At 36.9% G+C, this 12407-nt stretch overlaps 1 protein-coding gene across 4 annotated transcripts in view; it reads right to left on the bottom strand.

Annotated features, from left to right (window-relative positions):
* Nucleotides 1-12407, bottom strand: part of LOC103470916 (perforin-1-like) — a 192613-nt gene that overhangs the window by 17540 nt on the left and 162666 nt on the right. Inside the window, exons 1-10 of one of the 4 annotated variants that reach the window (XM_017304980.1) lie at nt 9974-10051; nt 8495-8757; nt 7029-7108; nt 4705-4750; nt 4299-4441; nt 4075-4213; nt 3814-3894; nt 3048-3532; nt 2878-2971; nt 596-921 (exon numbers count right to left, since the gene is read on the bottom strand). The exons of 1 other annotated variant lie outside the window; for it this stretch is intronic. In XM_017304980.1, the coding sequence (XP_017160469.1) occupies nt 709-921; nt 2878-2971; nt 3048-3532; nt 3814-3894; nt 4075-4213; nt 4299-4441; nt 4705-4750; nt 7029-7108; nt 8495-8755 (1542 nt within the window). In that variant the 5' untranslated portion in view covers nt 8756-8757; nt 9974-10051 and the 3' untranslated portion in view covers nt 596-708. Of the gene's footprint in view, nt 1-595; nt 922-2877; nt 2972-3047; nt 3533-3813; nt 3895-4074; nt 4214-4298; nt 4442-4704; nt 4751-7028; nt 7109-8494; nt 8758-9973; nt 10052-12407 lie in introns of those variants that run through there. 2 more of the 4 variants (XM_017304978.1, XM_008419635.2) reach the window with 2 other exon arrangements.

Here is a 12407-nt window from a genome sequence, read left to right on the forward strand (position 1 = left end):
TATTAGCTTGATGACATGCAGAACATATACAGGAGACCATCAAATCAGATAAATAAACTTTATTTTGAACAGAACAATGAGTGTAGTGTGTGATTCTTGTCCTGGAGCAACTTGATCAGGATCGTCTGAGTTCTAATGAATGAAGCTTACTGAGTTAATTGAGGTTTATCTGCCACAAGGAGAGGTTGGGTCACTGGAGTTTGGGTTGCTTGTGGGGGGAAAAAGATGTCCGGTCTGTGATTCTGTGAATTGAGGTTACAACCACTGGGGTGTGGTTGTAATATGTCCCCTGGTTCTCCGCTTTGCTGCATACTGAAGGTCTTGACCAAATAGTTTTGTGACACGTCCTGTAACGTAACTACGTCTCTCTCTCTTTATAGTAACACATATAAGACATAATTCATACAACTAATACAAGATTTGTCAAAAATATACAAAGTCAACAACTTGTAGCAATTTCAAACATTTTATTGTCATTAAAGGGAACACAATTTCTGTCTGCATATATTAAAGCATAGTTATTTTTTGTGATTAAATGTTACAAAGAATCAAAAAAATTTTTTTCATTATATGATAAATACACATTTAGCTAGGCCTTTAACAAAGTCAAGCAATTAAATTTAAATAGTGAGTTTTTACCAGATTTAGTGAGTTAATGTTATGTGATGACATTAAATGCTTACATTCCCAAAACTCACCAATCTCCTGTCACTWAGGAGATGGTGTATATTGGCTGCACTTTTCTCCAGTCAGATACGGGTCACAGGTCAGCGTGTATTTAATCTCAAAGCTTCCTGGAGTTGCGTTGCACGTGAAAGTGTGAGTTCCAGGGTTTAGGTACTTCTCGCACTTTCCGAGAAGGTCATCATACTTCCAATCTTCATCCCAAACCTCAATCGTCAGAGCCAGTCTTGTGTCAACCTTCATGAGAAAAKTTGAATGGAGGATCATTCAGATGCATATTTTGACGTTCATAGTCAAATTATTTAGGTGATATAGAAAATAAAACTGTTTTCCATGCATCTCAACAGTTGATAAATGCAGTGTAATGTTAGCCAAAACACAACAGCACAAGATATGAAATACATCAGCTAGGCTGTTTGTTTACCCCATTGTTTTAAAAGGGGTGGGGGCTGGTGTGTGTGTGTGTCGTCCTCCCCCACCCTCATGTTTTTTTTTGCCAATTTGAAGGGTAGAACTTCAACTCAGTGGGAACTTTAATGTTTTTGGTTGTTTATTCAATGTTCAACTCTGTGTTTTTGTGTTTAATAATGTAAAGCACCATGAAATGCCTTGCTGCTGAAATGTGCTAAGCAAATAAAATTTTATTTGATTTTGATTTGAATATATGTGTAAAGTGGTTTCTGTTGAAATATTTTCAGATTTTTTTCTATTTTTACTTTTATTTGTACTCGATCATAAACACCATGATTAGCATGGTCTAATCAAGTAAAACCAAATTCTTTTTCATGCAGGTGCTGACCCAGTATCCCAAAACATAAAGAGTCTACAGCCTGGCTTGGATCTACAAATGGAATTGATTGTATACTTTGATTTGTCTTGCTTGATTTGATTTATTTATTTCAACAAGGTTTTTTAAAAAGAAAAAACAAGCAATCAATAGGACAGAGAAAACAACTGGACAAAACGTTTTTACTTTGACATTCAAGATTAATTTTGTACATTTGTTGTTTGATCAGCCAAGTTTCTATGTTTGTGATTAATTTGTAAAAGCAATAAGAGAGGATCAGCACTTCCTGACTCATCAACAGGTTAAGCAGAGTAGTGAGTGTGGGAGCCGCATGTCCACAGACACCCAGGTTGGTTCTGAGAGAACCGAAACAAGAACGAGTCGGGCCTAAAGGNTAATGTTTTTGGTTGTTTATTCAATGTTCAACTCTGTGTTTTTGTGTTTAATAATGTAAAGCACCATGAAATGCCTTGCTGCTGAAATGTGCTAAACAAATAACATTTTATTTGATTTTGATTTGAATATATGTGTAAAGTGGTTTCTGTTGAAATATTTTCAGATTTTTTTCTATTTTTACTTTTATTTGTACTCGATCATAAACACCATGATTAGCATGGTCTAATCAAGTAAAACCAAATTCTTTTTCATGCAGGTGCTGACCCAGTATCCCAAAACATAAAGAGTCTACAGCCTGGCTTGGATCTACAGATGTAGTTGATTGTATACTTTGATTTGTCTTGCTTGATTTGATTTATTTATTTCAACCAGGTTTTTAAAAACAAAAAACAAGCAATCAATAGGACAGAGAAAACAATTGGACAAAAAGTTTTTACTTTGACATTCAAGGTTCATTTTGTACATTTGTTGTTTGGTCAGCCAAGTTTCTATAATTGTGATTAATTTGTACACGCAATAAGAGAGGATCAGCACTTCCTGACTCATCAACAGGTTAAGCAGAGTAGTGAGTGTGGGAGCCGCATGTCCACAGACACCCAGGTTGGTTCTGAGAGAACCGAAACAAGAACGAGTCGGGCCTAAAGGGAGGTTCTCCTTTCTTGTTATTGTGGCTGCTGTCTGATGCGAGCAACAAGTTGAAGGACAAATTAGTTCATAATCAATAATCATCTAGTTGCAATGGATGCATTTCTGATTTCAAATTATATTTGACCCAATATGAAATGTTTGCTAACAAATAATTTTGGTGGCACCAAAGAATAGATCAGCTTTCTTTCTAGACTGATGCATTAAAACCCAATTCTCCTCACTGCTGGTAATTGAATGCTTATTTTTTGCAAAAGTAGATGCTGGTATTAACTCTATAAGTTCTGCTGCATCAGCAGCATAAATGTATCAGTTTGTCTGTTGTTGAGTTTTTCAGCTAATCTGTGATGATAACATTTACTGACCTCGCCCAAATTAAACTCAGCGTTCCACTGAGGATTATCGGATTCGATCATTTTGGTCCTGCGTTGCATGGAACCATAGTACATCTTGGCATAGCTGTGAACAAAAAGAAGAACTTGGTGTGCTCATCAAGTTCCATAAGGTCTTTGTTTTTTAATTTGCATCAACCCACCCATCAGTTGGTCCAAAAACATCTCCGTTTAGATTCCAGGCTCGAACAATGGTCACTGATAGAGTGCCCCTTGAGGCATGCAGAGGGCAGCAATTAGGAGAGGTGGCTTCACAGTGTCGCTCTTGGAGTGATTTCTTCACAGCATTGTCCTGCAAATACTGTTCAATAGCAGCTTTCATACCTGCCTTTTGAGACTTGCTTCGTATCAGCTGATAGAGAGGTCGAAGGGAGTACGAAACAACATCTGGATGTTCTTTCAGGCTCTTTAGCCAGTTCATGTAGTCTATGGAATCATTTTGAAAAATTGAAAACTCCCCCAACCAACCATTTCCTCCTGACACCTCTGTGAAGTGTTGGTGGAGACCAGAGCTGAAGTTAGTGGCGGAGTCCTGGTTTTTTAGGACTTTTCTGCAAGACTTCTGGACACTAGAGAGTTTCATCTTCCCCAAGCCAACAGCAACACTCATAGATAAACAGGAGTGGACCTGGGTGAAAGAACAGCACACAGATTTTTTTAAAAAAAAGCTCTAATACACCAGATATTTACATAAAGAGCCAGACACAAGCGGAGAAGAATATGTTCATGTAGAAATCCTCTGGAAATTAAAATGGGCAAAACAAAAACACTTGAAAATTCTTAAAGTAGTTGTTGAAAATGATGAACTTCACATTTGTGCTGCTTTATGTATTTGGTAATGATAAATTAGAATCATGGAAGTATCACATATGGTTGTGTAAAAATATGTTGTTTTGTGCTTTTTGTTACCTCACTTGGAGTTAACCCATTCATGGAGGACAAACAGCTTCGTGAAGATGTCACTCGTTTCAGTCGCCCTCCAAGATGAACCTGAAACAGGTTTAAAGTTCTTTAAAATGCTTCCCTGCAGAAAAATGTCTGCAACTAATTCACAATGTGTGTGTGTGTGTGTGTGTGTGCGTGCGTGTGCGTGTGTGYGCGTGTATGCGTGTGTGTGTGTGTGCGTGTGTGTGTGTGTGTGTATGTGTGTGAGTGAGTGAAAGTTCTCACCGTTCTGAAGTAGTGTGTGCCATAGGTCTGTATGAACTTTCTATACTCATTCTTAGTGGAGTAGTTGTAGTGACTTGGCAGGAGGTCTAACTGCTTTTCGAACTCTAAGCTTAAGGGAGGTGTGGTTGATAATATAATACTAGACACCAAGACAAAATGAGACAATTATTTCAATAACCATGACCTGTCAGAACTTAATGAGAAAAGTCAAATTTCCATCCTACCCATAATGGTTGCAGGTGACACTGTGTATGCTGAAAGTGTAGTGATCCTCTTTGCTCCTTTGTGAAACAAACTTGTAGATATTGGAGCCGGTTCCTCCCACATCGAAGTTGTCAAGCAAAATCTTTTCAACATCCAAGCCAGCCTGATGAAATTCAGACAACACATGTAGTTTATAAGGTGTTTAACAAGAAGCCATATTTTTCTATCACTGTTCTAATCACTTACTTCAGTTCTAACTGAATGCAAACTAAAAAGCTAATAAAATTCTTGGAAGAGCACATATTAACTGAAATGACATGGTGAAAGAAAGAAAATCAAACAGCAAGGTTTTTATCAGGGTTGTTATCAAAACTCAGGGCTGCATTGAAAATATTCTGAAATGTTCAGCTTTGAGATGTTTCTTACCGTCCAATCATTGTCGTCTTGGGATGTGTAAGCCTGAACCAGAGAGCTGTTGGGACATTTTAAAGGATGAAATTATTATTAAACATCTATACAGTTCATTTTTAATAAGGTAGTTATGTTAAGTCCACAACAGAAGATGGAAGCTTAAAATGAAGAAAAGTCACATTGTTGTTAATCTCTCAATTCAGACATGCAGCTTATGGAGGACCAAAACCAAACAAAATAAGAAATAAAAGCATAAATATATATTTTAATAAGAAATAAAAGCATATGTTTTCTAGCTTAGTTAAAGTGTTGATTTAACTATTGTTATTTTAATTCATAGAAATTATTAGGCAGGTATTAGGCGGTTATGTTCAATAAATTAAGAGTATGCTTCCAGATGTGGCTCGGTTTTCAGATTAAAAGTACTTTTGAAAAATAACAGCTGCTCTTGGAGGTACCAAGATCAAGAAGGAAGCTCAGCGGGGACAGGGCTTTCACTGTCATGGGTCCTAAGTTATGGAACAACTTGCCTTTGCAGGTCAGAGAGGCCCCTTCACTGTCCACTTTTAAAGCTCGTCTTAAAACCCATCTATTTTACCTGGCTTTCAACTCCAGCGGGATCTAGTTTTAAATTGTATGTTTGTTTTTAAACTGTAAGAGTTTTGATTTTTTTTTAATTGTTATATTGTGTTTTAATGTATCAGCTGTGGTTGTTTTAAAGTGCTTTATAAATAAAGTTGGTATGGTATGGTATGGTATGGTATCTAAGCAAGTATTGAACACTCTTCATTAAACCTGCATTTCTGTATTAGAAAATATTTTTATTGGTTTGCTGTTATTCCAGTGTGGTAATGTGGCCTCCTTTTTTGAGTTAATTTTAGGTTATTTTACATTTGCTGTTTTGGATTTGCTTGCTGTGATATTTTGAAGTTACTTACTTTTGCCATTATATTTATTTTGTTTTTGTTTTTTTGGCTTGCTGTGTTGCATGTTTTTCTGACTTTTTGTGTTTTACTTTTCAGGTGGCCTTACCACCCACATCCTGAGACACTCTACGGCAGCACAGATGTTCCCCATTAGTTAAGCAGCGTACAAAGCAGGAAATCAGGAATAAAAAAGGTAGCTGTGTAGCTGAAGGAGAGAGGGGCCAGAAGGACTAATGGTGCAGGGGCAGCAGCTGGAATGAGCAGGAACTAGTTGGTCGGCAGGTTTGGGGGTCGCTGTTGAGGATCGAGTGGCTTGATCACTGCCAAGTGTTAGAGATTTTTTGGTATTATCATTTTGTTATTACTTTAGTTCATATTAAGTCTAATGTTCAATTTAAAGTGTTTTCTTCCTTCTGTGTGTATAAATTGACCTGGAGGCCCCATCTGCCTGTTTGTCTTCATGTGAAAYAGTTAACTGTGTGTTTCCCAGACCTTAAATTACGTTTCCACAGGTGCCTTCTTATCAACCAGAATACTCCCTATCTTAGAAACTGCCTGTGTGCAGTAATAATTTGTCTCTGCTGTCTTCTTTAGCTATCCTCCCTGTTTCTGCTTGATAATAAAAGACAAGCTGTAACCAAAGGTCTTGAGAACGCTCAGTGAACGGCTTGGAGGAGCAGCTTGCTGAGTCTTCTGCTTTTGCAAAAGCTTGGTCATAAAATTCATATACGCTGTCTGTGGTTCTTTTAATGAAGGTTCGAGAAAAATACCTATCACCAAGTTTCATCTGCTGGTGGCCACAGCGAATTGGTTGGCTGTTGGCGAGAAGGAGACCGAGTGCCGGCGAGAGGGCCACGCCCCCGTCCCTTAGCTAAGACTCCGTTCCAACTTCCTTCCACAGACCTTTTTTATTGACTCTGCTACATAACGCTGCCGTGGATTTTTTTTGTGACTTATCTTGTAATAAATTATTGTCAATCTTAAACAGCTCATTTTAAAAACCCTCCTCACATTTGCTACTGTTTTAACTATATCAATATTACCACTCGGGTCCCACATCAATTTTCAATGTTAAGTTTGCATTACTTGTAAGTTGAAAATCATCATAATTAAAAGAAATAAAGGCTTTTAAAATGTGTGTAATTATTCTGCAGGTGACCTTTCAAGTTAACTGGTTGCACTTGAATATATTTATAAGTATCAGAGAATCAGCATAAATGCACATCACATTTTTCATATTTTGCTTCCACTTCAGAATTATGCACTGTGTTGGTCTACCTCATAAAGGTCCAATAAACATATACTCTTGATTGGAATATGTAAATGTAACATGTAAAAAAAAAAAATCCTGTTATTAGTGTAATTAAGTGATTCAGTGTTTACAGTGTTCACGATGCGGTTTAAATACTCTACCTAGCAGAGGTGTGAAAACTGCTGTGGATTTCTGGATTGCATCGAGGGATGGCAAAGAAGTCAACAACAGAAGATGGAAGCTTAAAATGAAGAAAAGTCACATTGTTGTTATTCTCTCAAGTCAGACGTGCAGCTTATGGAGGACCAAAACCGACATAAGAAATAAAAGCACAAATATACATTTTAATAAGAAATAAAAGCATAAACATATATATTTTTTTACTTCTCCTTACACATGAGTTTCAGTCACGTAATGTATATATTTTCTTATTCATTTCCCCTAAACATGCATTTTTGTCAAGAAAAGTAAACATTTTGTTTTGTCTCTTATTTTGCTTTTGAGTGTATCAGTTGTCACCAACTGATACACTCTGCTTGCTCTATTTCTGCTGCATCTTTATGTTAATGAAGAGAGCTGCCTTCTGTGTCCAGCTCCTCTCCTATTGGTCAATAGAGATTTGGAACCAACTCACTGCGTCAGACATTGTGGGGTATTTACATCTCGCGCAGTTGCTTGGTGCCATCTTTGCAGGCCACAGACCAAAACAAACTTTATCCCGGAGGTTTTATTGGGTTACCGACTGCAGTGAAGTTAGTTTCGAGTTGGATATTGGTTATTCCAATATCCGCTGAGCAAGCGGTGTTTAGCTCAAGCTTGATCCGATTTATGAACGCTAATTTTGGCCAGCCGTTCTCTCACTCCCTCTTCAAGTGCTCGGAAGTTCACTTAGGGACTGTCAAGAAATTTCCGAACCAAACACTCCTGTCAAACACTTGTGACCAACTGATACAGGAAAGTGGTAATTCATGCTTTTACATGAGACACACTACCCTCTATTAAAATGTCAAATTATATTCAATATTTTAAATAACTTTAATGTTAAATAATATGTTTTCTTCAATAGCCTCCATATTGTGTACTACATTGACTAGAAATCAGTGTGTACTAAACTTTATATATGAGGCATATGCATTTTTATTTCATTTTAACAAAATTTTTATTTGTACCTATTTTTTAGTTTAAATTTAGTATTTCTCTTCTATAGCTACAAGGTCATGTGACCATATGAGTTAAAATCAGTGTGAAATTATTATAGATCTATAACTCTAGACTGTTCCTCTTTAGGTCCAAAAATAACAACTTCAGATTTGTTTCTGTTCAGCTGCAGAAAGTTTTGGCACATTTGTCTGTTTTAAGCATCAGTGACTGGAGGGGTTCAGGGTCACCTGGTGACATGGTAATATAGAGTATTACTTGACAGAAACGCATGTGTAAGGAAAAGTAAAAACAAAATATATATTTATGCTTTTATTTCTTATTAAATTACATATTTATGCTTTTATTTCTTATTATTTCGGTTTTGGTCCTCCGTAGCAGCTGTTTATTTATACATGTTAAAGGTAAAGGTAATTTCATTTATATAGCACAGTTTCAGCAACATGGCAATACAAGGTTCTTAAATTACTTTTTGGAGGGCATCGTTTTGAAGAGGGTTGGAGCAGAGAAAACAGATGTTTCTAGTGGTCAGGTAAGTCTTCACATTAATCACATGAGCTCTTTTCCTCTCCATTGTGACTACATCAAAACCTTCCCCCACCAGGTTGTGGCCTGGTACAAAAGGAGCAGCATCACACTCTGTTTGGGTCCCGAGCCGACATGACAGAACAGAGGAGGGAACAAGGAGAACGCTCAGGAGAAGAAGAGCTGAAGTTGAATCGGGCAGCATAGCTGTAGTCAGAAGCAAACAGATGGAAAAGGAATGAACTGTTTTTTACATAATGCATGGTACTTTCCTTATTATTATGACTTATTTATACAACAACATAAAAGAAAGTTATACACTTTATTTGAAGGGGTGTGCATAAGCGTGTGACACTGTCATAAACCAGAAGTCTCCATGAATATTTATGACAGTTGTCATTAAATGTCATTCAGTAAATAATGGCACATCTAATGCAAAGTTGACATTATTAAAAATGTCTTTGTTATAACAACTTGACATTAACCAATTAATTATTGAAATTTTGTAATGTAATAATACGCAAAGATACATAATATTGTAAATTTTGATAATTAACTATTATGACATATTTATGACAAATGACGATTCTTGGTTAATGTCAAGTTGTCATGACCATCAAAGTGTTACAGAAAGGGTTATGCTAACAAATAAAAAAATATATATATCTGATCGGAGATACATATGTAAAAATGTACATAAAAGTTCAAAAGCTTGGATGAATTAAATGTGGGATTGTTTCAAAAAATATATTTAAATGTATTTAACACATGGGTCAGTCATAAAAGTCATATAATTTCAAGTTGTAAAAAGATAGCTTAAGGTACTTTTTCTACAGCTAAAACATGGTAGTGGGTCACTTTTGAACCACAAGACAACATAAGGGCTAGATGACACAAAAAGGCTCAGCGAGTAGATATTTGTGGAAAAAAAACCCCATTGAAGTTCATTCATTAATCTGATCTGATTCCCATTTCATTATCTGATATATTCCTTTTGTCTCATTAGTAGGTTACATGCCAGTACTTAAAGAAAGACGTTATTCACATAATAATTGAGCTTGGCTTTATTAATTAATAATAAAATATGGATTACTATTTGTAATAATTACATAAGCCAAACGTTGAAGCGAGTTCTGATTCCCAACAATTTTGATGTCACCTTATGAGGTTGCTACAAAATTTTTGGTTTCCAGAATTCTGATTCCCAGCAATTAAACAAATTCAGCTTTGGAGATCCACAGATCTTTGATTTCAAGAAACAGCCACACAGTTCCACCACATTAGTGTCTGTGAAAATTCTTCAAATATTTTTTAAAACTCAATAAACACACAATTTTTTTTTTGCTGCAGTGTATTCTATTCAAAGATACTCTTTTCCCCCCCAGTTAACTTGAGCTCCCTTTTGCATATTAAAAAGTCTTACCTGTTCCAAAGCAGACTGAAAAGAAGTTGAAACAAGCAATATTTATGTGTGCTGAGCTGAGAACTGTGGTTTATAAAGCAGCAGCCATGGAGAGATAAGGATTCATACAGAACATTGTGTAAAGGTCAATTGAATGTAATTACTTTGTTTCTTGTACCTGCTGGTAAAGTTTGAGGTTTTTATTTTTTGCAGTGTTCTGTATAAAGTAACCACACTACCAGAACAAACAGTTCTGTTAGCGTAACAGCTCCAGAACAAGAAGTTCCGGTAGAATAAATAGTTTTACCGGAACTGCAATAAAGGAATAGTTTAACATCAAGGCAGAAAAATGCATAAAAAGCTACTCTAAATTTAGCTTCTTTCAATAATGAAACAAGAAAACAGTGATTGAAATTTTGTTAAGTATTTAAATTCAGTAACTGTGTTGCACTCATAAAACAGACAGGAGTTCTTCTTTAGTTTCAGCAACTAGATTTGACCCACTCTGTGTATTTTTCTTGGAATTGTTCTCTATGTAGCAGCCGGACATTAGTGCACAGAAAAACTGTTACATAGTTTCTTCTTCTAGTTACAACTTTACAACTGACGCTACTTCCACTACAGAAAAAATCACATAGCACGGAGCTCTAATTTTGTAAAACTTCTATGCTTGAACAAAAATAACTAGGCATGATGTTTTAAACAATAAAATTAATAAGACAAATAAAATATATTAAATTAATAAAAGAGTGTTTTATTCATAACTTTAAAAATAGTAATAATTTAAATAAAATATTTCTAGGGTGCAACACATTACCCACAAAGTAAAAAAAGGTTGCCTAATAACATTTTAAGATTTTTGCAATACAGAACAACAACATCCACAAGAACTAGGATTAAAGGTATTTTAACAGGCCAGTATTTTAACAAATATTACAATATTGCAAAGTTTGTGTTATCTTCATGAACTGATGTCATCTTGCTTCTTATCTTCCATACTGCATGTGTGTGTTACAGAACTGTAACAACATATTGTGATAAAAATGTAACTGTCATATATTTTAGATTCATTGCACACCAACTGAAATATTTCAGGTCTTTTATTGTTTTCATACTGATGATTTTGCCATACAGCTCTTGAAAATCCAAAATCCCTGTCTCAAAAAATTAGCATATTTCATCCGACCAATAAAAGAAATGTGTTTTAATACCAAAAACGTCAACCTTTAAATAATGTTCAGTTATGCACTCAGTACTTGGTCAGGAATCCTTTTGCAGCCTTCGATGCGGCATGGAGGCAATCAGCCTGTGGCACTGCTGAGGTGTTATGGAGGCCCAAGATGCTTCGATAGCCTTAAGCTCATCCAGAGTGTTGGGTCTTACGTCTCTTAACTTTCTCTTCACAATATCCCACAGATTCTCTATGGGGTTCAGGTCAGGAGAGTTGGCAGGCCAACTGAGCACAGTAATACCATGGTCAGTAATACCAGTGGTTTTAGCACTGTGAGCAGGTGGCAGGTTGTGCTGAAAAATTAAATCTTTATTTCCATAACGTTTTTCAGCACATGGAAGCATGAAGTGCTCCAAAACCTCCTGATAGCTGCTGCATTGACCTAGCCCTTAATAAAACACAGTGGACCAACACCAGTAGCTGACATGGCTCCCTAGACCATCACTGACTGTGGGTTCTTGACACTGGACGTCTGGCATTTTGGCGTTTCCTTCTCCGCAGTCTTCCTCCAGACTCTGGCACCTTGATTTCCGAATGACATGCAAAATTTGCTTTCATCCAAAAAAATTACTTTGGACCACTGAGCAACAGTCCAGTGCTGCTTCTCTGTAGCCCAGGTTAGGCGCTTCTGCTGCTGTTTCTGGTTCAAAAGTGGYTTGACCTTTGACCTGGGGAATGCAGCACCTGTAGCCCATTTCCTGCACACGTCTGTGCATGGTTGCTCTGGATGTTTCTGCTCCAGACTCAGTCCACTGCTTCCGGAGGTCCCCCAAGGTCTGGAATGGGCCCTTCTCCACAATCTTCCTTAGGGTCCGGTCACCACTTCTCGTTGTACAGCGTTTTCTGCCACACTTTTTTCTTCCCGCAGAGATGCCTTGATACAGCACTCTGGGAACAGCCTATTTGTTCAGAAATTTCTTTCTGTGTCTTACCCTCTTGCTTGAGGGTGTCAATGATGGCCTTYTGGACAGCAGTCAGGTCAGCAGTCTTACCCATGATTGAGGTTTTGAGTAATGAACCAGGCTGGGAGTTTATAAAAGCCTCAGGAATTTTTTGCAGGTGTTTAGAGTTACTTCGTTGATTCAGATGATCAGGTTAACTGCTCATTCAGAAAACCTTTTCCATCCATCCATCCATCCATCCATCCATCCATCCATCCATCCATCCATCCATCCATCCATCCATCCATCCATCCATCCATCCATCCACCCATCCATCCATCCA

Source organism: Poecilia reticulata, linkage group LG1 (assembly GCF_000633615.1).
Source record: "Poecilia reticulata strain Guanapo linkage group LG1, Guppy_female_1.0+MT, whole genome shotgun sequence".
NCBI classification, from domain to species: domain Eukaryota; kingdom Metazoa; phylum Chordata; class Actinopteri; order Cyprinodontiformes; family Poeciliidae; genus Poecilia; species Poecilia reticulata.